Here is a 26,989-nt window from a genome sequence, read left to right on the forward strand (position 1 = left end):
GCACTGGCCTAAGAAGTCAGACGAATGCTTGCAGTCCTGCAGCCAATCACAATTCTTTTATGCTGCGTATAGATAACTGAATTCCCTGGGAGTCAGTGTGCCATGCTGTTCAATAACAGCAACATCATAATTTGACAAATTTAACTGAATACTTCAACCAGTAATTTATCGAAGGCGTGGTGGTGTAACCAATCCTTGCTGCAGATTCTGCTATCAGTTTTGGAAACCGAATTCTGTATTTCTGTGAAAGAGGGATTAGGAATCAGGGCTTCTGGTGAACAAAGCTGTAGAATTTTTTTTTTTCTACTGGCCATTTTAATCTCTTTGCTGTCATATCTTTGCTATCGTACATGGCTTTCTCCGAGACAAAGCTGCTACGCTACAGGGCTTGCAGTATGAACAGTTCTACCACAAAATAAATGACAATTAACTGAGGCAAATGACCCTTTCCCCTTAGACCACCAGGAGCTGATATCCTTAGTCCATTTCGCTTTGTTAACTAGGCTGACATAGATAATAGGAACTTCTTCCCAACACAGAGAAGAAGAAGAAGAAGAAGATGATATTGGATTTATATCCTGCCCTCCACTCCGAAGAGTCTCAGAGCGGCTCACAATCTCCTTTACCTTCCTCCCTCACAACAGACACCCTGTGAGGTGGGTGGGACTGGAGAGGGCTCTCACAGCAGCTGCCCTTTCAAGGACAACCTCTGCCAGGGCTATGGCTGACCCAAGGCCATGCTAGCAGATGCAAGTGGAGGAGTGGGGAATCAAACTTGGTTCTCCCAGATAAGAGTCCGCACACTTAACCACTACACCAAACTGGCTCTCCAGAGAGAGAGAGATCAGAGAGATTCATATCCCTCTGATATCCCACTGATATAATGGTTGAAATGTCCAGGTCTAGTTCTGCTCAGTTGGTACTCTCACTTGACACGCCAGAGTACCCAGAGATGGATCTAGTGTTTTCCTCGTGACCCACAGGAAATTTTTCTCTCATCGGGATATCCAAATCAGAGAACAAAATTCTTCTTCTTCTACCTAGGGGCAGCCTCTAGTCCATTTGCCCTTGTGGAAATGGTTCAGAAAGCAAGGTTTTTGTGATGGGAAAATAATAATTCTCAGATATATTTCCATTTAGGTTGAAGAATTTCCCCCCCTACAAAAACTTCTTGTACATCACCTAGAGCCCGGCATTGGCCAAGATGAGGCGATTCTTCTTCATCATCATCATCATCATTACCAGTGACTTCTCTAAATTTCAGAAAGAATTGAGCCTACTACAAGTTAACTTTGGCTGTAAAAAAGATACCTAGTGTAATATAAACAAGAAAAGAGACACAACTCCATCACAAGGGTAATCCAAAAGAGAGCTATTATGAACATATTTACTGACACAACGCCGTAGGAGATAAAGTTTACAATAAACTTCCAGCCACTGTCCCAGTGTAATGCAGAAGTGGCCACAGGGGAGGTATTTGTTCCAACCATTCTGAAGAAGGTATAAAAGCAAGAGGATGAAAGCTAAAGGTAAAAACTTCTTGCATGCACAGGCTGAAATTAATCTATGTGTTGCATAAACACCTACATAACCTAACATCTGTATAGACTGCTGTTGCCAGCACAGGGGACTAGAAGCTCAGTGCATCCTTTGAAAAGTATGGCGCTTTTCACACTTACCAGTGGAAGCCGGAAGGGAGTCGGTATTGTGCCGCCTTGCAGTAATCCGAGACAGGGATGGGAGTTTTCAGACACATGGTTTTTTCCCAGTAGGGTTCCGTGATTGAAGCAAGCCATTTCACACTGTTCCGCTTTTATCTTGCTTCCACCAGCGCCAGCCATTTTCGCCTGCCGGCGCGCGATCTCCGGCTTTTTTTTGGAACGTCGGGCAAAGATCGCTATAGCGCTATAGCGTCGTATCACAACAGCACCACCATAGAGATGGCTAGGCTCCATTGAGATAAGTTACCAAGTTTCAGCGGCGGCGATCTATGGTGATGGTGTTATGATATGTCACTATAGCGCTATAGCAATTGTAGCCGACGTTCCCCCCCCCCCCAAAAAAGCCGGAGATCGTGCGCCGCAGGGCGAGAAAGGGCGCGAAAACTGCTCCCGGGTTAGATACTGGACATTTCACACAGCGCCCCATAGCGATTTCAACCCGGAAGGAGGGGTTGAAAAGTGGAAGAAGCTGCTCTTTGTTAGTAACGACTCAGGCATGCCTCACTACCGGGACAGCCGCGGGACTGTGTGAAAAGGTGAGAGTATTCCGGTAGCAGCCAGTTACTGAATCGGGTCTGTCTGAAATGCCAACAGAAACCCGTTACTGTTCAGTAACTGACCAGCTGCCATACCGGAATACTTAGGCTGTGTGAAAAAGATCTATGTCCACAAAAGGCTCTTAAGATACTTAAAAAACAAACAAACATGTCTTCCTTGATAATATCACCAGGGCTTTTTTTTTTGTAGCAGGAACTCCTTTGCATATTAGGCCACACAACCCTGATACAGCCAATCCTCCTGCAGCTTATAGTAAACCCTGTACTAGGCCCTGTAAGAAGAGCCCTGTAACTCAATGCATTGATGTATTGTCAATGTATTGATCAAAATATGTCAATCATCGATCAAAATATGTCAATCATTGATCAAAATCAATGTCCATGTATTGACCAAAATATATTTGAGTTATTGCTAAAGTTCCCTGAGAAATCTTGGATTAGTCACTGTATCTACAAGCTAAAAATCTGTATCTTATTAAGATGCAGTTTAGATGTATTTTTATAAATACATTTTAAATATAATCACTGAAGGCAGGTCTAATACATACATATACATAATTTGGGGATAGGAGTAGGCTTGCAGGATTGCTATTTTACATTTCTGCTTCTTCCAACATACAAAAGAAATCTATTCAAGATTCCTGACTCTATTTTGGTCCAGACGTGGCAGAAAACTCATGACAAATACTTGAAATTTGTAAACCAAAACAAATTAGACCCGTGTCTAATATTTATACATTTGAGAGCGTGTGACAGAACAGGAGAAAAACAACATAATAAATAAGGTCACCATTTCAACCATGCTAGCAGTTTCTCATCTTATCCTAACCTCCAGGCACAAGTAAAAAACTCTTAGATTTACTCCTTAATTGGCTCATTCACCTTGACCTTCAACTAAATCCAATTGCAGCCTTTGTATTACAGATGCCAAAAAGTGGCAGCCAGCCAAAACGCATTTTTTTCCAGCAGCCATATAGATGTAGTTATCCACTTTTCACAAATATAGACAGCCCTTACAATTTGGGTGTAGCATTTGTAGAACTCCTGAAATAGTTCCCATGTTCTGACAACTGTAACTTGTGTTAATTAATCCATAAACCTGCAGACATTAATTCATTCGCAATTAATCCATAAACCTTCAGACATTAACTCATTCGCAATGTTTACACAATACAGACATATCAAAGTAATTACTCCAGCACTATGCCCTGAATTAATAACACCTTTGCCCTAGGTGTGGGCATGTATACACAAAACCTTTCCTCAGTTACATTATTTTTTATTTACTGTATATCTAGCCTACAAAAGTAGTATGGTAACCTGGTCATATACAAACAATAAAGTTAAAAGATTAATGCTGCTATTTTTTCTTGGCACTAATAATACACTAGAAGAAGAAGACTGCAGATTTATACCCCACCCTTCTCTCTGAATCAGACACTCAAAACGGTTTACAATCTCCTATATCTTCTCCCCGCCACAACAGATACCCTGTGAGGTAGGTGGGGCTGAGACTCATGTTGTGCAGGCTGATGACGAGTCAATACAAATGTTATGAAGAGGCTAAAAAGGCTTCTGCAAGGGTGCAGTCTTTGCTAGGGAAATACCTCTTGAATTCCTCCTCTCCTGACAAACTACTGACAAATTAATGGAAGGGAAGGACATTGTATAGGAAAAGGTCATGCTGTTTAAGACTGCACTTTTCCCCATAAAGGAATCCACAAACGGCTACACAATAGATAAGCAGGTAGAAAACATTTAAAATGGAAAAACGATAAAATTCAGTATAAAAAGCAAAGAAGACGTATATTTGGGTACTAAAAGGAAAGGGTAATTTAAGTGACTTGTTAAACCAGTTTTATGTGGGCTTTATAAGAAAATACAATGCTCTGTCTTCCTTCACTTTTGGCAAAATACAGCTGACTATGTTAGATAAACAGATGCCTACCATGGAGAAACGTCGACTGCGGGGTAACATGATAGAGGTTTACAAGACAATGCATGGGATGGAGAAAGTAGAGAAAGAAGTCCTTTTCTCCCTTTCTCACAATACAAGAACTCGTGGGCATTCGATGAAATTGCTGAGCAGTCGGGTTAAAACGGATAAAAGGAGGTACTTCTTCACCCAAAGGGTGATTAACATGTGGAATTCACTGCCACAGGAGGTGGCGGCGGCTACAAGCATGGCCTGATCCAACATGGCTTCTCTTATGTTCTTATGGCCTACTTGCCATGGAAATCTCCCACTATGTATCTGAGAGATATAGGAATGTCTTACTAATATGATTCCTCTGCCATTCAAGTGATTCTTGGAATGCTGAACGTGGGTGGCTCTGCTTTACTTCCAGTCCTGTGCTTAGTGCTAATTTTCAGATGTTGAGGCAGCAGCTAAACTACTGAGTGATGAGAGCAGAGTTTTCCAGTTGCGCATCCTCACCCAGGTAATGAGTCTCAAGACTTGTCTTTTGAGCTGCTGTGGTAGCTTAATGGATTGTAGCAGCAGGCTGGATTTGCACGCTGTCTTAAGCCAAAATGTAGACAATTATGTTTTAAGTCTTATATGTGATCAATTGAGTATAAACAAGGCTCTTCTGCAACTTATATCTGAATACAGTATGAATGTATTACAAGCACCGAGGCACTGCTGTTGAAGACGCAGCTGCGCTGGGCAGGGCATATTTCTTGGATAGAAAACCACCGCCTTCCCAAGATTGCTCTGTTTGGCGAACTTTCCACTGGCCATCGAAATAGAGGGGCACCAAAGAAGAGGTACAAGGACTCCTTGAAGAAATCCCTTGGCACCTGTCGCATCAACCATCACCAGTGGTCTGACCTAACCTCAGATTGCAAAGCATGGAGGCACACCATCCACCAGGCTGTCTCTTCCTTTGAGAACGCGCGCATAGCTGGTCTTGAGGACAAAAGGAGATTGAGGAAGAATCGCACTGCTACAGCACCAACCCCAAATCAGACTTTTCCCTGCAGCCACTGTGGCCGGATCTGCCTGTCCCGCATTGGTCTTGTCAGCCACCAGCGAGCCTGCAGCAGACATGGACTACTGCACCCTTCTTAAATCTTCGTTTGCGAAGTCAAGCGAGAAAGATGAATGTATTTAACAATCTTCTTTAAGTCTCACCTTAATTTACAGCAAAAAGAAAACCTCAATAGTGAATTGCTCCGTATTCTGTATGCACACATATCGCATCTTTATCATCTCTTGCTGTCATTTTCTTTTCAACTTTTCCAATCCTGTCCTTGCCTGTTTCACATGACGGGAGGCAACAAAAATTGTCCCAGCTCTCTACGAGTCATAAGTATGAGTCTCAACATATCAATTTTCAAGGAGAACAACTTTAAATACATTGCCAGCTTTTAGCTTCTGTAGAAAATAATACCTCTATTGTTTCCAAAGGAAACCCTAAGTACCCCCAAATTACATCGCTTTTAACATTCTGACATGTTGATGGCCTGATGCTTTCCAAGTTCAGAGTCAGATTGACAGAAGTCAGAGTAGTTTGGAGGAATACTTAAAAACACGGCATTTTGCGTTTGGCAAGAACTACTGCAGCGCAAAATGACAAGGTGACTTTCTAATTCTTTTGGCTTGGAAGGAAAGAACTATAAAAACGGTTTTACTGACACTTTAATCTCTGCTCTACCTACACAGTAGAAAGACAGGATATCAATAGCTCTTCTGGTATATGCTTTTTTTTTTTTTTAAACTAATTGCGAACAACACAGATCATATTAGCAGGTTTGCCATCTGACCCATAGTTTTAAAGAGTTCCTGGTTTTCATGGTCTAAAAATCCCATAACCTCCACATGCAGTACACCGGACTCTAGCATCTGGAGATTGGTGATTCATGATATTCCACTTATTCAGAGCCTGATCATTCGACGCAGTGTGACTTAAAAAAAAAAAAGACAAAATTAATTATGGCACTGAAAAGACAATGAGCGATGCAGAACATGATAAGGGAGAGGGGAAGGAGGGAGAAAGGTAAGAAGCAGGAAAACAATACTAGTTAGCACTTTCTTAGTAATATCCTGTATTGCAGGGGTGTCAAACATGAAGTCCAGGGACCGGATCAGGCCCCTGGAAGGCTCCTATCAGGCCCATGAGCAACTCACTGTTGCCTGCTTCCTTCTCCTTCTCTTGCCTCCTTCTGCATCACAGCTTGCTTTGCCAGGTTTGGACAATCAAGCTACAGAGCAAAGCCTCTATTTTCTCCATTGGCTGACCGGCACACGAGGTAGGTAGGTAGGTAGGTAGGTAATTTTATTTATATCCCGCCCTCCCCGCCGGAGCAGGCTCAGGGCGGCTAACAACATCATTCAGTTTCCCTTATACAAAAGACAAGGTTACATTAACATTAAACATTAAAAATTCTGATAAGTTTAAAATCACTTAATTAAGTTGATAAAAGTGCTAATGCTAGTTGTGCTTTTATAATGGCGGTAATCATTAGCAATTTCTTTCTTCGTCAGCGAAAGCCAGTCGGAAGAGGAAGGTCTTGCAGGCCCTGCGGAATTGTTCAAGGTCCCGCAGGGCCCGCATTTCCTCTGGAAGTTGGTTCCATAGGTTCGGGGCTGCAGAGGAGAAGGCCCGGTTACGGGTACATTGCAGCTTCACCTCTTTCGGTCCGGGGGTGGTCAACAAGTTTTTTCCAGCTGACCTCAGTGCTCTCTGGGGTTCGTATGGGGAGAGACGGTCCCTAAGGTAGACAGGTCCTCGACCATATAGGGCTTTAAAGGTAATGACCAGCACTTTGTAACGAACCCGGTATGTAACTGGCAGCCAGTGCAGCTCGCGCAGCCCAGGCTGTATGTGCTCCCATTTAGGGAGCCCCAACAACAGTCTGGCCGCTGCGTTCTGCACCAGCTGCAGCTTCCGGGTTCGGTACAGAGGCAGCCCCATGTAGAGGGCATTACAGTAATCCAGTCTCGAGGTGACCGTTGCGTGAAGTACCGTTGCCAGGTCTTGGCGCTCTAGGAAGGGAGCCAACTGCCTTGCCCGCCTCAGGTGAAAAAAGGCTGACTTGGAAGTGGCTGCAATCTGGGCCTCCATTGATAAAGAAGGCTCCAGTAAAACTCCCAGACTCCTGACCCGGTGCGCTGCTTTCAGTGGCGCCCCGTCGAAGACCGGGAGAGGTATTTCCCCTTCCCGGGCGCCCCGACCCAGACAAAGGACTTCTGTCTTCGCTGGATTCAATTTCAGCCCGCTCCCCCTCAACCACATTGCCATGTCCTGCAAGGCCCGGTCTAAATTTTCAGGCAGTTTGTGTACAGCAGGTCAACATTTTTGTGTTTTCCTCTGCATCTCAGGCTCAAAGCACTGACCGTGAGATTTCTGTAATGAACTTCAGTAAATAAAAAGTAGGTTTGCAACTTACAGAGACACACCTGAACAGCACACTCAAGATTGCTACAGCACAGTTATCAGAGACTGCTAAATACACACAATATGGCACAACTTCTAATTAGGGTTGCCAATCCCCAGGTGGGGGCAGGGGATCCCCCGGTTTGGAGGCCCTCCCCCCCCCGCTTCAGGGTCGTCAGAAAGCGGGGGGAGGGAAGGGGAGGGAAATGTCTGCTGGGAACTCTATGATTCCCTACGGAAATTTATTTCCATAGAAAATAATGGAGAATTGATCTGCGGGTATCTGGGGCTCTGGGGGGGGGGTCTGTTTGTTGAGGTAGAGGCACCAAATCTTCCATACAGCATCTAGTGCCTCTCCCCAAAATATCCCCCAAGTTTCAAAACGATTGGATCAGGGAGTCCAATTCTATGAGCCCCAAAAGAAGGTGCCCCTATCCTTCATTATTTCCTATGGAAGGAAGGCATTGAAAAGGTGTGCCGTCCCTTTCAATGTGATGGCCAGAACTCCCTTTGGAGTTCAATGATGCTGGTCACAGCCTTGATCTTGGCTCCACCCCAATGTCTCCTGGCTCCACCCCCAAAGTCTCCTGGCTCCACCCCCAAAGTCCCCAGATATTTCTTAAATTGGACTTGGCAACCCTACTTCTAATGTTTTAGGCATGTTTTATTTAGGGTTTTTTTTAAAAAAAAACCCTTTAATTGTGTTTGTTTGTGTCCTGTATGAAGTTTACCTCTCTGCTCCCTGGCATTACATTTTATGACACGCATGGCCCAGCCCAAGGAGGTCTCATTTATGTCAGATCCGGCCCTCATCACAAATGAGTTTGATATAGCCCTGCTCTGTTGTCTTTGGCCTTTTGGTTCCCACTAGGCTTCCCAACCCTCCCGCCCTGGCGGGGGACCCCAGGGTTTCCACCCTCTTCCCCCGCTCCCCCAAAAAATGGGGAGCCCATCTCGGAGGAGCAGCCAAGAGACGGCAGCAGCACAGGGGAGGGTGAGGCAGGCCAGGAGCATGGCGAGCCGCGAATCCGGGCCCTTCTAGGACCCGGACTTGCGGCTCGCCACGCTCCCGGTCCGCCTCCACCCCCCCTTCGCTTCCACCCCAGAGGCAGAGCGGGCGAGGCGGCTGCGGCGCGGCGGCCTCTTCTCTGCTCACCGTGGCTGCTCCTCCAAGATGGGCTCACGCTGAGCCAATCTCGGAGGAGCAGCCACGGTGAGCGGAGAAGAGGCCGCCGTGCCGCAGCCGCCTCTTCTCTGCTCGCCGTGGCTGCTCCTCCGAGATGGGCTCAGGCTGAGCCCATCTCAGAGGGGCAGCACGGCGAGCGGAGAAGAGGCGGCAGCAGCGGGGCGACTCGCCACGCTCCCCAGCATCGTTTTCCCCCTCCCCCTAGCTCTACCCCAGTGTCTCCTGGCTCCACCCCCAAAGTCTCCTGGCTCCACCCCCAAAGTCCCCAGATATTTCTGGGGTTCGACTTGGCAACCCTAGTTCCCACCATGTCATCATCATAAAAATTATGCTACATTTTCTGGGGAATGTGGTTGTTTTGCCGTGGGAGGCAGCAGCTCCTTGCCTCCTAGTTGCTGCAAATTCCCAGTGATCCTAGGAATGGATCTTCTGCAAAACTCATGGGTTTGGGATTATGTGAAGCCTCATTACAAAGTAGTGAAAATATTTGTTGCGATCTGTTGATGCCCCCCCCCCCGAAAAACACCTAAAGAGAGATGTCATCAGGGCTTTTTGTTGTAGCAGGAACTCCTTTGCATATTAGGCCATGCACCCCTGATGTAGCCAATCCTTCAAGGGTTTACAAGGCTCTTAGTACAGGGTTTACTGTAAGCTGCAGGAGGATTGGCTACATCAGGGGTGTGTGGCCTAATATGCAAAGGAGTTCCTGCTACAAAAAAAGCTCTGGATGCCTTATAAATGTTAGCAGGATTCACATGAAACTTCCTTTTCATTGACCCACTTTGCTTCTATGATGCAGAAGTAAAACTATCACTAATCTGAGCTTATTACATTCATGCACACCAAGTAAAAAACGCAGGAGGAACAATTTTAAATCCAGACAACGGCTATGTAAACTGTATTCAAGTATCCGTTTCATAAAAGTTATTTCCTCTCAGCTTTAATATTTTTACGTTTACTTTTTCCTTCACCCCAAAATCTGACTTTCTTGCTTTCTCTTAATTTTCACCAACATGAAACACTGGACATATTATTGTGGTTTTGCACAGCGACATTACTTCGGGAATGTTGAAAGTGGCAGAGAGGCAAAATTTCAAATGCATTACCCATTACCTCCAAGAGAAAAACAACCATGCAGACACTTACGTGAGTGCATACTCAAGTATATATGTAATGTAACACAGAACTGAACGTATATCATGTACACTGAAACACTGTCAATACATAGTAACAGTTTTGTACTTACTAACACTACCTGTTAGTAGTTCTCCACATAATGGAAACAGGATAGAAACTGAGACATGCATACTTATTAAATAAGATATTCCTCAAATCTGTAACTATTGGGGCTTTACTGATGCTCTTAAATATAAAACAATTTATATTCTTACTACAGTATTACATTTATTTCTAATATAACAACAGCACATTTTAGTTAAATACTGAGAACGCTGAGTGGCACTTTGCTGTCGTTTATAAGTCTAAATATGCATTGCTTTTCTGTCATATTATAAACTGTATCAACAAGTTCACGAAACATGTAAAAGCACTAATTCTGTCTGATTGTTTTTTAACCGGAAGCTGGTGCAAATGCACACATGGAGTCTTCTGAAGGACACATCCATGTGACAGAATGTGGGGATGGGTTAACATCTGCAAATATTTCATCTGTGTGGGATTCCAATCCCATTTGAAGTTTCCATACCAGTAGCCTAGACCATGCAGCAGCGTAAAATAAACAATCCACCTAATTAGAATAGGATTGCCAGGTCCCCTCGCCATTGCAGTGGGGTGATTTTGGGGAGGGGGGATTCTGGGAGTGCCAAGATGTCCCATGTGGCATCCCCAACATGGCGACATCACCCAGAAGTGACATCATCACACCGGCAATGTAGCACATGATGCTGTGGCTTGGGGGCAAAACTCAAGGGGTCTTTTTCCTTCAAAACAGCAGAGTTCGCCCCAAAAAACTGAGTGTTGCCATGTGACATCTCCAGTGGGATCACATCGCCTGGAAGTGACATCATGACGTCAGGGATGTTGCTTGACAATGTCCCTGTTTGAGGGTGGCCTAACCATCTTGGGGACAATTCACCTACCCTCCTTTGGCTCAACTGCATGTTGCTCAAAGAGACCCCACATTCCAACCCCAGGACAGGCAAGGATTGGGCCACTGGGGAAGCTGCTAGGCAGTGGCTGTTGCTAAGCAACCAAGCTTGGTTCTGTCAGTAAAAGCAACCAAGCTTGGTTCTGTCAGCTTGACAATGACCCTGTTTGTGGCCCCCATTGGCTACATTGCCAGAGGCAGATCAAAGCCCCACTCCCCCCCCCCAACAGGGGAACTTCTGCTGGGACCTGAGGGCTGGCAACCCTAGACTGGAATTACACAAACATTAGTGCTTGCAAACCTAGAATGCTGCTCCACACAAATGATTTTAATGGCAATGGAATGGTAGGATGAAATTTGCCCCCCCCCCCTTGTTTCCTCAGCCTGGAGGAAGTTGACGGAATCCTCTCCTCTGCACACCCTACAACTTGTGATTTGGACCCATGCCCCTCCTGGCTAATTAAATCTTGCCTGAGGGAGCTTGAATGTCCTTTACGGGACATCATAAATAGATCCCTCTCGGAGGGGCGCTTTCCATCATCTCTAAAAGAGGCTTTGGTCCGTCCCCTCTTGAAAAAAAGTACAGCAGACCCGGCCGAATTGGCAAACTACCGACCGGTCTCTAATTTACCATTTTTAGGTAAAATAATAGAGAGGGCAGTGGCGTCACAGTTGCAGAGCTTTCTCGATGACGCTTCCATCCTAGACCCTTGCCAGTCCGGCTTTCGCCCGGGTTATGGGACGGAGACAGTACTGGTCGCCCTGGTGGACGATCTCCAATGGCACCTGGATCGGGGCGGTGTGGCGGTGCTGATGTTGCTGGACCTGTCGGCCGCGTTCGACACGGTTGACCATCGGCTACTGACCCACCGCCTCGCCGATGTAGGGGTGAGGGGGTCTGCCCTACAATGGCTCTCCTCCTTCCTCAAGGATCGGGGACAAAGGGTGGTAATTGGGGGCGAGCGGTCCCAGAGGCACACACTGGATTGTGGAGTGCCTCAGGGGGCAGTTCTCTCAACAATGCTATTTAATATCTATATGCGCCCCCTTGCCCAGATTGCCAGGAGACATGGACTTGGGTGCCATCAATATGCAGATGACACCCAACTCTATCTGCTGATGGACGGCCGGCCTGACTGCATCCCAGAGAACTTAGACCGGGCCTTGCAGGATATGGCAACTTGGTTGAGGAGGAGCGGGCTGAAATTGAATCCAGTGAAGACAGAAGTCCTTTGTCTGGGTCGGGGCACTCGGGAAGGGGAAATACCTCTCCCAGTCTTTGACGAGGCGCTGCTGAAAGTGGCGCACCGGGTTAGGAGCCTGGGAGTCTTACTGGAGCCTTCATTATTAATGGAGGCCCAGATTGCAGCCACTGCCAAGTCAGCCTTTTTCCATCTAAGGCGGGCAAAGCAGTTGGCTTCCTTCCTAGAGCGCCAAGATCTGGCAACGGTGCTTCATGCAACGGTCACCTCGAGACTGGATTACTGCAATGCCCTCTACTTGGGGCTGCCTCTGTACCGAACCCGGAAGCTGCAGCTGGTACAGAATGCAGCAGCCAGACTGCTGTTGGGGCTTCCTAAATGGGAGCACATACAGCCTGGACTGCGCGAGCTGCACTGGCTGCCAGTTATATACCGGGTCCGTTACAAAGTGCTGGTCATTACCTTTAAAGCCCTATATGGTCGAGGACCTGTCTACCTTAGGGACCGTCTCTCCCCATATGAACCCCAGAGAGCACTGAGGTCAGCCGGGAAAAACTTGTTGACTACCCCCGGACCGAGAGAGGTGAAGCTGCAAAGCACCCGTAACCGGGCCTTCTCCTCTATAGCCCCGAACATATGGAACCAACTTCCAGAGGAAATGCGGGCCCTGCGGGATCTCGAACAATTCCGCAGGGCCTGCAAGACCTTCCTCTTTCGACTGGCCTTCGCTGATGAAAAAGGAAACTGCTAGTGAAAACCGCCATCATAAAAACCATAGAATAAACGTAGTATTAGCACTTTTATCAATTTAATTTAATCAAATTTTTAAACTTAACCAGAATTTCAATTGAATTGTTTATAATATTTAAATGTAATTTTATTTATCTCTGTATAATTGAAACTTGAATGATATTGTTAGCCGCCCTGAGCCTGCTCCGGCGGGGAGGGCGGGATACAAATAAAATTTTTTTGTTGTTGTTGTTTCGGTGCCTTGTGACATGTGCAAAGGGGGAACTTTCCGTTTGTTTCTTCAGTAAGCAATATGTGCCAGTAGCAGAGAAGTTCCAAAATAGTAAGTGCAATCAATGCACTTCCTGTTCCGCTTCCTTAATGTCACAAACAAAATAACTCTAAGTTTGCACAGTACTGGCATCTTTACGTATCCCAAAATCTGTAATTCTGAATGCATGATTAACAAATGCTGAATCCATCACTGTTATCAGTGCCATAGCACTTCTACAATGTTATGAAACGGAACAGTTCTTCCAGAAACAATTCTTCCTGTTTTTTCCCTGCTTTTATTCCTCTGTGTACTGAACACCGAAAAGCTATCCCCATAAAAGGGAAGGATTAAGAAACAAATTAACAACAGCAACAAAAGGGAGATAAAAGGGATGATGAAGCAATGACTTTCTCCTCTGATTCCCCTATTTTAGAAGCTATTCCTGCAGAATCAGATCTATTTTCACCAATTTCCTAGAGCTGAATCACCAGAGACTAGTGAGCCCTGCTGTGGAGGGGAAAGGCAGGATAGAAATCCAAGCAAATCCTTACAGATATAAAAGCCTAACCATCTTGGGGACAATTCACCTACCCTCCTTTGGCTCAACTGCATGTTGCTCAAAGAGACCCCACGTTCCATCCCCAGGACAGGCAAGGATTGGGCCACTGGGGAAGCTGCTAGGCAGTGGCTGTTGCTAAGCAACCAAGCTTGGTTCTGTCAGTAAAAGGCAACCAAGCTTGGTTCTGCTAGTAAAAGGTGTGGGGGGAGAGGTCCTTTCCAGGCCTATTTTGGCCTTTGAGGGAGAACTCATTGAGGCCAGTCCTGACTAGGGTTGCCAGCTCCAGATTAGTGGGAAATCCCTGGAGATTTTGTGGTGGAGTCTACAGAAACCAGAGTTTGGGGAGGGAAGAGGCCTCAGCTGAATATAATGCCATAGAGTCCACCCTCCATATTAGTTATTTTCTCCAGTGGGGAGAGAGATCTATTGTATGGAGTTCAGTTGTGATATCTGGAGATCTTCAAGCTCCACCTGGAAACTGGCTACCTTAGGCCTGGCAGCACCATCTGGGAAGGAGATAGGGTTGTCAACTCCAGGTTAGGAAATTCCTGGAGATTTGAGGGGTGGAGCCTAAAAAGGGTGGGTTTGAGGAGGCGTTGGACTTTAGACAGGTAAAATGCCATAGACTCCACCCTCCAAACCGGCCATTTCCTCTGGGGAACCACTGCTGCCAATCTCCAGGGCTAAAGGTCACTCGGAATTACAACTGCTCTCCATATGTCAGAGATCAACACCCATTGGAGAATGGGTGCTGCAAGATGGACTTTGTGACAATGTACCCAGCTGACATTGTCTCCCTTCTGCTTTGGTCCACACTGTGGAGAAAAACTGTACTTTTCCTAGATAGAGGCTGCAGGGAGGTGGGGAGCTGGAAAGCTGAAGTCAAATCAATTTCCCTACAGAAAACAACCACCTTGAGGGGCATACTCTATGGTATGCCATAACAAAACCAGACCAGTAAAAAACAACAACAGATCACACCACAAGCTCACGCTGATGCTAGACACCACAAGACTGAATATGACAGGAAAAGGCAGCAACAATGCACTGCAAACAAAAAGAATCCTGAGTTTCAGCATCTGTGTGACCATCAAATAAACAAAAATATTGTATGCGCCACAACTTAATCTTCAGAACTCATTTGAAACTGCACACATCCAACATTATTCAGCACTATACACATCCAGGGAACACATCAAGTTGCTTTGTACTGAATCATATCATTGGCCTATCAAGGTAAGTGTCATCTGTTTTTCATGGCAGTGGCTCTCCAGTGGTTCAGATAGAAGACATTACCTATTATCTGATCCTTTTTAACTGGAGATGCCCAGGACTGAACCTTCTATATGCAAATCAGATGCTCTACCCACTGAGCCACAGCCTCTCCCACTTGTTGAGTACAAGTATATTTACAATAAAATTAACGTGGGCAAATTTCTAGTTATATTACATATGCATGGATTAAAAGCAGTTGATTTTTTTTTATTTACTTTTGTTTTGTTTTGCCACACTATTACCCTTTTTAGTAAACACCTCCTTCCTTGCTGGTTGGAAAGTGAGCAGGGAAGGGCCAAGCCCCAGACACTGTTGACCTATATAGAATGGCAAGCAGAGAGAAGAAGGAATGATTTCATATCCTGTCCTCTTCCCTCTTTGCCCCTTTCTCATATATGTAAACTCTAAAGCAGGCAGCAAGGTGCTAGGATAAGGTAGCGAAACTAGAGTTAATGAATGTAAATGCTTTCAGAATTCAGAGTAAGCATTACAACAAAATGGCCTTTTTGTTTATTAATGAATTTAATGTAATTGATGTTTTATTGCTCATCTCTAGTAGGCGATCTGTTAATATCCAGGAGTCCTTCTGGGGGGAAAAACCCTGATATCTATTTGTGCCTAGGGTTGCCAATCCCCAGGTGGGGGCAGGGGATCCCCTGGTTTGGAGGTCCTCCCTCCGCTTCAGGGTCGTCAGAAAGCGGGGGGAGGGGAGGGAAATGTCTGCTGGACACTCTGTTATTCCCTATGGAGATTTATTTCCATAGAAAATAATGGAGAATTGATCCGCGGGTATCTGGGGCTCTGGGGGGAAGTTGTTTTTTGAGGTAGAGGCACCAAATTTTCAGTACAGCATCTAGTGCCTCTCCCCAATATATCCCCTAAGTTTCAAAACAATTGGACCAGGGGGTCCAATTCTATGAGCCCCAAAAGAAGGTGCCCCTATCCTTCATTATTTCCTATGGAAGAAAAGCATTGAAAAGGTGTGCCGTCCCTTTAAATGTGATGGCCAGAACTCCCTTTGGAGTTCAATTATGCTGTTCACAGCCCTGATCTTGGCTCTACCCCTAATGTCTCCCGGCTCCACCCCCAAAGTTTCCTGGCTCCACCCCCAAAGTCCCCAGATATTTCTTAAGTTGGACTTGGCAACCCTATTTGTGCCATTAGAAATTTACTTTTGAGATACTGCCCTTTTAAATCCACCGCTCTGTTTCTTAATTGTATACCTGACTTTTAACTAGGGGAGAAAGACAGCAAAGAACACAAGGAAGGACTAGATATGAAAAGCCTACTGTCGGAAGTTTTAGTAACGTTTTCATTTTGCTGACTTGGCCTTCGCATGCCGCATCATTAAGATAAGCCCACCCACCCACACTAGCTGCGCTGAAACAGATGGCATGTGAAGTCATGGCAATGGTCCTAGTCATTTCAATGGGTAATTGAGCAACTATTATTATTTATTCAACTTGATTAATCACCCTATCCCAGCTCATGCCAGGCTCAGGGCGACGTACAACATACATTGAAACAATATGCTTTTCAAAACCAACACAATAAATTAATTAAAATATAAAATCTCAGATAACACCCTACAAGGTTTTCTGCATTCTGGACTGCCGAGTGTCATGCTGGATGGGGAAGGGAAATCTGCAAAGTGTGTGTGTGTGGAGTGGGGGGGGGGGGGGGAGGAGGTGCTAGCTGAGTAGCAAGCCATTGCTGCCCTCAACCAAAAGCCTGGTGGAACATCTCTGTCTAACAGGCCCTGTGGAATTGTATAAGATCCCACAGGGCCCTGATGTCACCTGGTAGAGAGTTCCACCAGATCAGGGCCAGGACCGAAAAGACCCTGGCCCTGGTCAAGGACAGCTGTACCTCCCTAGGGTCAGGGATCACCACAGCATTGTTACCAGCAGAGTGCAAAGCTCTTCCGGGGACATATCAGAGGAGACAGTCCCGCAGATATATTGGTCCCAAATTACTCAAGGCCTTGAAGGTCAAAACCAGAACCTTGAATCTGGCTCAGTACTCCACAGGGAGCCAAAGTAACTACCACAGCACTGATTAAGTATGTGTTGACCATGGTGTTTCCATCAGGATTTGTGCCACTACATTCTAGACTCACCGGAATTTCTGGGTAGGCCAATGTACAGCAAGTTACAGTCATCTAATCTGGAGGTGACTATTGCATAGATCACTGTGGCTAGGTTGGGACATGATAGGAGAGGAGCTAGTTGCCAGGATTGGCGGAGGTGGAAAAATGCCACCTTGGCAATATGCATGACCTGGGCCTCCATTGAAAGGGAGGTGTCCAGCATCATGCCCAGGCTTCTTGGCAGATGGTGCCAGTATTAGCGGTGCTCCATCAAGAGCTGGTAATTTGCACTCTGGTTCCAATTCTGTCCCACCCCCAGCCCCAGTCTCACCCCCAGCCACAGTCTTTGATGGATTCAGTTTCAACCTGCTCTTTCTTAGCCAACCCTCCTACTGAGAACCTTACTGGATCGTTGCTATTTAGACACAGTTTCCAGCTGAGACCTATTTTTGACCATTTTATTCATATTCCTTGATACTTGTCTTCATAAATATTCATGGATGTCGAGCAATATATGTGTTCTTATGTCAGGTAAGTCAGACTACATCTAGACGCGCAATGCAGGTCAGAGTTCTAACGAAGGTGAATTTACCCTTCATTCAGGAATGTCATTCTCCATTCAGTCTTCTCTCTTTCCTTTGGCATACGCATGTCTGGAGTGCAGGATTCTAGGCAAAATATAATCTATTTTGGAATCTTTTCTTCACTCTCGCAGAAGAAATTGTATCAGGAACAAATGGCATAGCAAAGTGGAACTGCATGTGTTCTATATATCTTGCATTACTTTTGTATCTCTTTGGTAACTTTAACAGCGTCCCCATGTAATCAAAGAATGATTGCTTGCATCAAAGGAAGCTACAGAATTCACAAATGTATGGCTGTCGTTAGAATTATGGCGAGGTGGGAAAGCCCCTCGACCGACAACGCAGATTATCTTGATTTGGTAGACTTAACATCTTACGACACATTTAAAAGGAAGATCAATAACAGAACCAGACAATCATAGCGGGGAACGAGCCGATTCAGAAATAACGACAACATGTAATCTAACACTGAAAAAAAAAAATATATATACATAGCTGCTAAACTGGTTCCACAAAACATGACAGAATAACAACAAAAGTTTAAAAGGTTTATGTGCGTTGCATTCATCTAAAAAGTACCGGTCACCGTGTAGAGAACAAAACAAATGGAACTGCTGGCAAAATTCCAATGAACTTTGAATATACGGCTGAAATCTTCGTTTGAAGACTTAAAGCGATACGAATTTGTCCATGGGCATAAGGATCAAAAGATGTCTTCACCATTTTTTTTTCTCATCCCAAAGTGAATTAGGTTGTGTGATGTGCCCAATTAGGACTGTTGGCCCGTGAAGTCGAGGGGAGGTCATGCAGGAGACACCATCAGCGCAACAACATTACATCACTTCCAGGGAAAACCCGGAAGTGATGTCATGTTGCTCTAGGAATGGATAGAAACTGCAGAGCTCCCACGATTCCTAAAGGGACACGACATCACTTCTGGGTAGGGATGCCAACCTCCAGGTGGGACCTGAGGTTCCCCCCAGAATTACAGTTCATCTCCAAACTATAGAAAGCAGTTCCCCTGGAGAAAATGGATGCTTTGGAAGATAAATACTATGGGATTTTACCGAACTGAGATTCTTGCCCACTCCAGGCTCCACCCCAAATCTCCAGGAGTTTCCCAACTGGGATTGGGCAGCCCTACCCCCACATCCCCCAGTGGAGGCCTGAGGGGGCCTGGCGACTACTTCTGGGTTTTCCTCAGAGGTGATATGACACGGTTACATTGCTGGTGATTTTTTTTTTTACTTAATTGTGTTTCCACTGGCCCCTGGAGGGGTGCCAGGCAACAGGAGCTGGGGGGAGATCTCCTAGCCACCCAGTGGGTATCGTGCAACCCTTGACCCAACAGCCATTTTAACCCTCCCATCGTGAAGGAGAGCTTAGTTGGATAAACATCAAATAATAGAAATGTAAAATACAAGATTTAAATTAAATTACGAACTACAATTCCGTGTCCCTTTACCAGTGTACTTCCTCTCCCTAACAAAAATGACTTTGGAAACAAATTCTCGTTAATGCTTTGCTTGTCGATATAGTCGAGAAAATGCATGAGGAGGAGTCCAGCAGGAGGACCCGAAGCTGCTTGTGTGTGATTTCTTGAAACGTGGACTTACCTATGAAATAGGCCAGCAGGATGGCAAGCAAGGTTGCTGCAGCGATAGCTGATAAAGCAGCACATTTCCAGCTACAATACTTGGAGGGCTTTTTCAGCTTGAATGCATTTCTGGAGAAAGTATTTCTAGGTAACAATCTGGGAGGTGGTGTGTAAACAGTTCCTGAGGTCAAAGGGTATCCAGGGGAAGAACTACTGAACAGAGGAGTTGTTCCAGAAGATGTCTTGAATAAGAAATGCCTGAAATGCAGACAAATTGGTCACAGTTAAGAGATGCAGTGTAGTACTTATAGCAGAATAGTAACTCAGCTCTTCAGGAATTAAAAAAAAAATGGCAAAGATGAAGGAAGAAAAATGTTAGCTGTGAAATAACGTCTGCAATTTCAATCACATATGTAAATATTCAAGTAAATCCAACTATTTATGTATTTATTTGCGTATGAAGCGAGTCCGCTAGTAGAAAGTTAAAGCAGGACATTGGTAATAGCGATCATTTATCCTTTCTGAGCTTCCAAAGCCAGTCAAAAAAGTGATCTTTCCTCAAAGACTCTTACAAATGTCTCTAATATTTGTACAGGATACAGCTTTGGCAACAGGGCCACCAAAATGGGGGAGGTACAAAAGTATAAATGTTTTCAGTCCTGGGTTAATCTGGCCGCTTCAGAAGCCGGTCAGTTTCATACGTTTCACAAGCCTTATTGTTTCAGGATATCTGTTCCTAGGAAATTTCTTGCCTCACAGAAGTTCTAATTCATGCTGTTGCAATTCTATATTAAAAGTTCCACTGGCAGTGCAACAGTGGTTACCGTTCATGACAGACAAGAGAGGGTGAATAGTATAGCTTCTTGTTTAAGTTTTAAGAATGTCTGTAGTCCTGTCCTGACTACCTACTGCCTATAAGCACTGGAGAAATGGAGGGCTGGTCAGTCAAACTATCGGGGCAAAAAAAGTCCAGAGCAAAGCAATTTTTTTTTGAGCCTGACTCTCAATACTTTCTGGATCTTATAACTGGAGGAACAAGGCAGCTCACCGTTCACTTTTCACTGAGTTGAGTTTTCTCCGTCCCCTAGTGGGGCCAGGATGTATGCGCTTGCTAACCATGCTCAACAGCTCCCTTTCTCAGTCTACTTTTTTCCTTACCTATCATTTTCTCTCTGTCTACACAACTTCATTCTTTTCCTTTATTATTCCTTTGCCCACCCCTTCCTCATTTCTCTCTCTCTTTCTCTCATCCCCACCTTTCACAATTATACCTGCATTTCTTTTCTTGTCTCCATCTGCTACTATTCCTTCTGGTTCCTCTGTCCTTTTCTCATCATGTCAGGACCGCTATTTTATTCTATCCTGATTTCTGCAGAATTAAGTTTAGGTGAAAAGTCATCTATGTTCTTAACTGAAAACAGAAGTTAGAAGAAGATATTGGATTTATATCCTGCCCTCCACTCCGAAGAGTCTCAGAGTGGCTCACAATCTCCTTTACCTTCCTCCCCCACAACAGACACCCTGTGAGGTAGATGAAAATATTGGATTTATATCCCGCCCTCCACTCCGAAGAGTCTCAGAGCGGCTCACAATCTCCTTTACCTTCCTCCCCCACAACAGACACCCTGTGAGGTAGATGAAGATATTGGATTTATATCCCGTCCTCCACTCCGAAGAGTCTCAGAGCAGCTCACAATCTGCTTTATCTTCCTCCCCCACAACAGAGACCCTGTGAGGTAGATGAAGATATTGGATTTATATCCTGCCCTCCACTCCGAAGAGTATCAGAGCAGCTCACAATCTGCTTTATCTTCCTCCCCCACAACAGACACCCTGTGAGGTAGATGAAGATATTGGATTTATATCCTGCCCTCCACTCCAAAGAGTCTCAGAGCGGCTCACAATCTCCTTTATCTTCCTCCCCCACAACAGACACCCTGTGAGGTAGATGAAGATATTGGGTTTATATCCCGCCCTCCACTCCAAAGAGTCTCAGAGAGGCTCACAAGCTCCTTTACCTTCCTCCCCCACAACAGACACCCTGTGAGGTGGGTGGGGCTGGAGAGGGCTCTCACAGCAGCTGCCCTTTCAAGGACAACCTCTGCCAGAGCTATGGCTGACCCAAGGCCATGCTAGCAGGTGCAAGTGGAAGAGTGGGGAATCAAACCCGGTTCTCCCAGATAAGGGTCCGCACACTTCACCACTACACCAAACTGGCTCTCCAAGTTACTACAAGTTGTGTCATTTTCTTCTACTATTACTCCTGAAATTGATGCTTTATGAGTTTGGTGAGAGCATGTGATGGAGGCAAGGCTTGGTGCCAGGGTTTCTGGTGTCCAAGGCCCCCAGCCTCCCCACCCCCGGAGCAGCAAGGAAGGCACAGCAAGAAAGGCTCCGAGTGCCTCTGACTTCACTACCCCACCGCTTTAACTTTCCCTGGGTTTGTGCTTCGGAAGCACAGACCCAGAGAAGGCGAGAGTGGCCGGGCAGCACATCCAGTCCATGGAGCTGTGGCCCACACTGTCTGAAGCACAGACCTGGGAAGGTGAGAGCAGCAGGGTGGTGCAGGCACTCAGAGGTGTGTGCAGCCGAGCAGGCAACCCCAGTGACCAGGTAGTGCCCTGGGCAGCCACCTACTTGGCCAACTCAGATGCGCCAGCCCTGACTGAGGCACTGCTATTATTTTGCCTCATCAGCAAGCCACTCCCTTTTTCTATCTGTCACAGGGACAAGTAGCAGCATACTAGTTTTAATCAATTATCTTGTCTGTGTGGTTTTGATTCTGAAGAGAGACCCACATATGTTAGGAGGGGAGCTTGGATGGAGTCTTTGTCCAGGGGCCCATCATAGCTCTTAGCAGTCCTGACTGCTGAACCTCCAAAGCAGTGGTCCCCAACCTTTTTGGTACCGGGGACCAGGGCCAACAGGGTGGGGGCACTGAATTCAGCCCCGCCCTCCTATGGCACTGTGCAGCCTCGCTGCCCCGTCGTGCAGCCTTGCTGCCCACCCACCCCTCACAGCGCCTCTGCAGCGGCAGGTGACTCACTGAAGAAGCAGCCTTTAGCTCTGTCACCCCCCGCCGCCACCACTGCCTTCCCTCCCCAGTGCTGCAATGCAGTGCTTCGTCAATGCCTGCCCGCCCTCCCTCCCTCCGTCTGATTTTGCCGAGTAGAGCAGTGCCGAAGTTGAGCCTTACCAGCTTCGATACGGCCGACGCACCATCTAACACTTTGAAATACACGAGAAGACTTCACCCCCCTCCTTCCTGGAACCGGAAGTGAGAGGGGGAAAGTCTTCTCTCGCGCATACTTCAAAGTGTTAGACGGCGCGCCATCCGTATCAAAGCTGGTAAGGCCCAGCTTCGGTGCTGCTCTGCTTGGCGCGATCTGACAGAGGAAGGGAGGGGCAGAGGGAGGGCAGGCAACAATGGAATGCTGCACTGCATTGCAGTGCCAGAGAGGGAAGGTGGAGGGAAGGCGTTGGGGCGATGGAGCTAAATTCCATTGTGGTGCCGTGAGGGCCGGTGGGGGGGGGGTGGAGGGGGGCAGCCAGGCTTTGTGGTCCATTTGCGAACAGGCCACGCCCTGGTAGCGGGCCACAGCCTGGGGTTGGGGACCCCTGCTCCAAAGGAATAAAAGGCCATGAATATGAACTGCACACCTATTTGCCCTTTAACTTGTTGCTCAAGCGGGATTGTTAAGAAGTTGATCTCAGTTGGTTTCTGGATTTCCCATAGGGCACAAGGAAGTTCGCTGAGTTCCACATATCCAAGATCCACACTGCAGCTTGCCCTGAGGGCAAACGGAAGGCATAAGCACTGTAAATAACACGTTCAAGTTTTGGAATATCAAAGCAATGTTTCCCATTGCAAACATAGCAATGGGAAACTATATATAAAAAAAATTGAAAGCAACTGAAGTAAAGGAACACAACATACATATTATCATCACAAGAGATGTGTTCAGCATCTACTGATGTTTCAAGCAGCAAGATAAATAATATTGAGCTCCATCCTTAAAAAAAAGAAAATCACTGTGCGTTTAGCTGTCACTTGATAATATTCAGTAATGCCGAAACCAGTTAAAAGCACGATTCTAATCTCAATTTATGTCTGCTGGGTGGAACAGAATTATTTTCAAAACCCATTACAGTAATAGAGTCCAATGCAAGCATACACACACACACACACACATACACACACACTAGACCAGCATAGCAATAGGCCTCTGCTTGCAAAAAGGGCAGAAGTGGGTAGAGTCTGCAATATGGTGAGAAGAGTAGAAATTAGGATCCTATGCATAGTCATCACTGACACTGACACACTTACAAAGAGTTTATAAGGTAAAACAATCCGTCGAGAGCCCCAAACACTCCCTTTCTACCTCTTGGGTCATAACAAACGATAGAATTCCAATTAACTCTACACAGCAAACCAATAGGGGTATCTATATTTCAGAAAATATTACTGCCGATCACACGTTTCAGTTCCTGCAACGTGGGCCACACCACGCTTCCCACTGGCAAGTGAGAGAAACTGATATTTGGCGATGGGGCATTTTCCATAGAAGGATCAATTTACACAACCAGGAAAGGGGGAAAACACACATTAGGGTTGCCAGCCCCTAGGTCCTGGTGAGGTTCCCATGTTTTGGGGGGCTTTCATCCACACCACCCCCAAACAGGGATGTCATGCGTAACGTTGCCTACATGATAACATCACTTCTGAGGGATGTTGCAGGACAACACTCTGGGTTTTGGCAAACTCTATAGGTTTTGCCCCCAAACCAGAGCGTTGCACACAATGTTGCTAATGCAGTGATATCACTTCTGGGTAATATCATTACATCGGCCCCAGAACACTCCCCAAATCCCCCCACCATGACAGCAAGGGGACCTGGCGACCCTAGTCAGAACAGTTGTCTTCTCAAGATCCTAGCCCATTCACTGCTACTTCAGACACAAACAATTATTAGAAATCTCAGCTCTAGCCCAGCAATTGGTCCACAAAGAAAAAGCACCAACTGAAGTGGCAAGAGGGAAAAGACCTTACTACAAAGTGGGACATCTGTTCATCCTGCACTATGTCCCAAGTCTCATAAGAAAAAACGGGAATCATCATCCAAATAGCTATGCTCTTTCTAGAATGTGTAAAAACAGGTTGCTTACCTGTAACTGATGATCTTCGAGTGGTCATCTGTGCATTCACATCCATGGAATGAAGCACCAGCGCCAATCCCCGATCTGTGATTCCAAAGTCTGGGATTTTTTGCGCCCGGACCCCAGCGAGCATGTGCAACAGCCCCAATGTCTATGCTCACCAAGCGGGTGCGGAGATCCCGCCAGTTCCTTCTGACCGCAGCCAGTCTATAATAAACTTGACCAGCAGCAGTGGGGAAGGAGGGCAGGTGGTGTGAATGCACAGATGACCACTCGAAATGATCAGTTTCAGGTAAACAACCTGTTTATCTTCTTCATGCGCTCTGTGCTTCACACCCATGGGAGATTAGCAAGCTAGGCTTACCTGGTGGAGGGAGCTGGCAGTCAGGCAGAAATAGCGGATTAAAGGACCAGGTTGCCCAGCTGGGCTCTGGGGTGCTTCCAGATATCAAGGGCATAATGTTGCATGAAGACATGAGGGGATGTCCAGGTTGCTGCAGTACAAATATCAGTCAAGGAAGCGCCCTTGAAGAAAGCTGTAGATGTAGCCAAAGCCCTAGTAGAGCGAGCACGGATTGAGCCCGGCAAGGGTCTCTTTGCCAGTAGGCAGCAAAGTCTAATTGTCCCTGTGATCCACTTGGATAGCTTTTGGGCAGAGACCTTGAGCCCCAGCCTCAGAGCTGCATACGAAACAAATAAATTGGGAACCTTTCTGCAAGCCTTTGTGCGGTGCAGAAAAATAACAGGGCCCGTTCAGCATCCAAAGAGTGCAGATGTCTCTCTTCCTCCAAACACGGAGAAGGGTAAAAGGTGGGCAGAACAACCTCCAGATTGAGGTGGAAACTAGACACCACTTTCAGGAGGAACAAAACATCAGGAGCCAAGGATACCCCTCCATCATGGAAGGAGGGTCACAACGCAAAGCTACCAGTTCACCCCCTCTCCTGGCAGCTGTAACAGCAACTAAAAAGGTGGTCTTCCATGAAAGAAGGTGCAACGGGCATGCAGCCAATGGCTCAAAGGGCCATCATGTCATATGAACATATATATGAACATATGAAGCTGCCTTATACTGAATCAGACCCTCGGTCCATCAAAGTCAGTATTGTCTACTCAGACTGGCAGCGGCTCTCTGAGTAGACAATACTGACTTTGATGGACCAAGGGTCTGATTCAGTATAAGGCAGCTTCATATGTTCATATGACATGATGGCCCTTTGAGCCATTGGCTACATGACCATTGCACCTTCTTTCATGGAAGACCACCTTTTTAGTTGCTGTCAATCTATTTAGGACCAAGGGAAGGCCCCATGCAGGAGATATCGTCTTAGAAGGTGGGTAAAGTCTAAGAAGACCTTTCAAGAAGCACTTTGTGTGTGGATGTGTAAAGACCGATTTCTCGTCTACCAAAATGCGGTGGGCAGAAATTGCTGCTAAATAAACTCAAATGGAGGAGTGATTCAGACCAGCACCCACTCGTGTCAGCAAGAACTCAAAAACATACTCCAGTTTGCAGCTGGGGCAGTGACACCTTGCTCTGCCACAAACTTCATGAACTTAGCCCAATTACCTTCGTACGAATGATGAGTTGACGGCTTTCTGCAATTCAGCATGACATGCTTTATTCTGTTGGAGAAGGCTGTAAGCTGATCCTCCAAGCCATCAATTTGAGATGAGGAACATTGCGATGAAAGCGTTGGCCTCTCTGAGCCAGGAGAAGGTCTGGTTCTAGGGGAAACACGTGGTGGCAGTCTCTCCCCAGTGCAAGAAGAATCAGAAACCAATTCTGTTGCTGTCACCATGGAGAGAACAGGATGCATTCTGGACACTCCTGAATCAGTTTGTGCACCACTCTGGTGAGGAGAGGTATGGGGGCAGGGGGGACAGATAAAGGAACTTGCTCTCCCATGGGAGCAGGAAGCCGTCCTCTCATGATCCCTGACCCGTTCCTCCTCTGGAACAAAATTGTCTGCACTTTCGATTGTTCCTTGTGGCAAAGACATCTATTGCGGGATGGCTCCACTTCTGAAATAGGGGGAAGAGATAGGACCAATTCATCTCCCATTTGTGAGGAGAAGCTCTGCTCAGTGCATCCGCTTGTACATTAGCTCCCCAGGTAGGTGAGTGGCTACTACAAAGGTCTGGATTTGTATACAGTCTTCCCATAAGTCCATTGCTAGAGCACACAGTTTCCTGGACACCGCCCCCCCCTTCCCGACGGTTTATGTAACTCATGGCCATTGTGTTGTCCATGAGCACCCCCAAGGTACGGCCCCTGATCAGAGGCTGGAATGACCGAAGGTAAGGTAAGGTAAAATTTTATTTATATCCCGCCCTCCCCCGCTGAAGCAGGCTCGGGGCGGCTAACAACATCTAAAAACAAACAATCAATAGTACAACATCAAATTAACATTAAACATTAAGACATTAAAACCATCAATACTTAGGTAACAATTCTAATCTCGCAATAAAACTGGCGGTATCATAATAGCAGATCCCTGAACCAGGCCATTTTGGCATGTTGTACATTTATAATTCAGCCATTCATCAGAACCAACCTGAAGAGGGTAG

At 46.2% G+C, this 26,989-nt stretch overlaps 1 protein-coding gene across 3 annotated transcripts in view; it reads right to left on the reverse strand.

Annotated features, from left to right (window-relative positions):
* TENM2 (teneurin transmembrane protein 2) overlaps positions 1-26,989 on the reverse strand; it is a 1,752,117-nt gene that overhangs the window by 457,731 nt on the left and 1,267,397 nt on the right. For all 3 annotated transcript variants that reach the window (XM_060240624.1, XM_060240625.1, XM_060240626.1), the window contains one exon: positions 19,281-19,519. In XM_060240624.1, the coding sequence (XP_060096607.1) occupies positions 19,281-19,519 (239 nt within the window). The remainder of the gene's footprint in view (positions 1-19,280; positions 19,520-26,989) is intronic.

Source organism: Heteronotia binoei, chromosome 5 (genome assembly GCF_032191835.1).
Source record: "Heteronotia binoei isolate CCM8104 ecotype False Entrance Well chromosome 5, APGP_CSIRO_Hbin_v1, whole genome shotgun sequence".
NCBI lineage: Eukaryota > Metazoa > Chordata > Lepidosauria > Squamata > Gekkonidae > Heteronotia > Heteronotia binoei.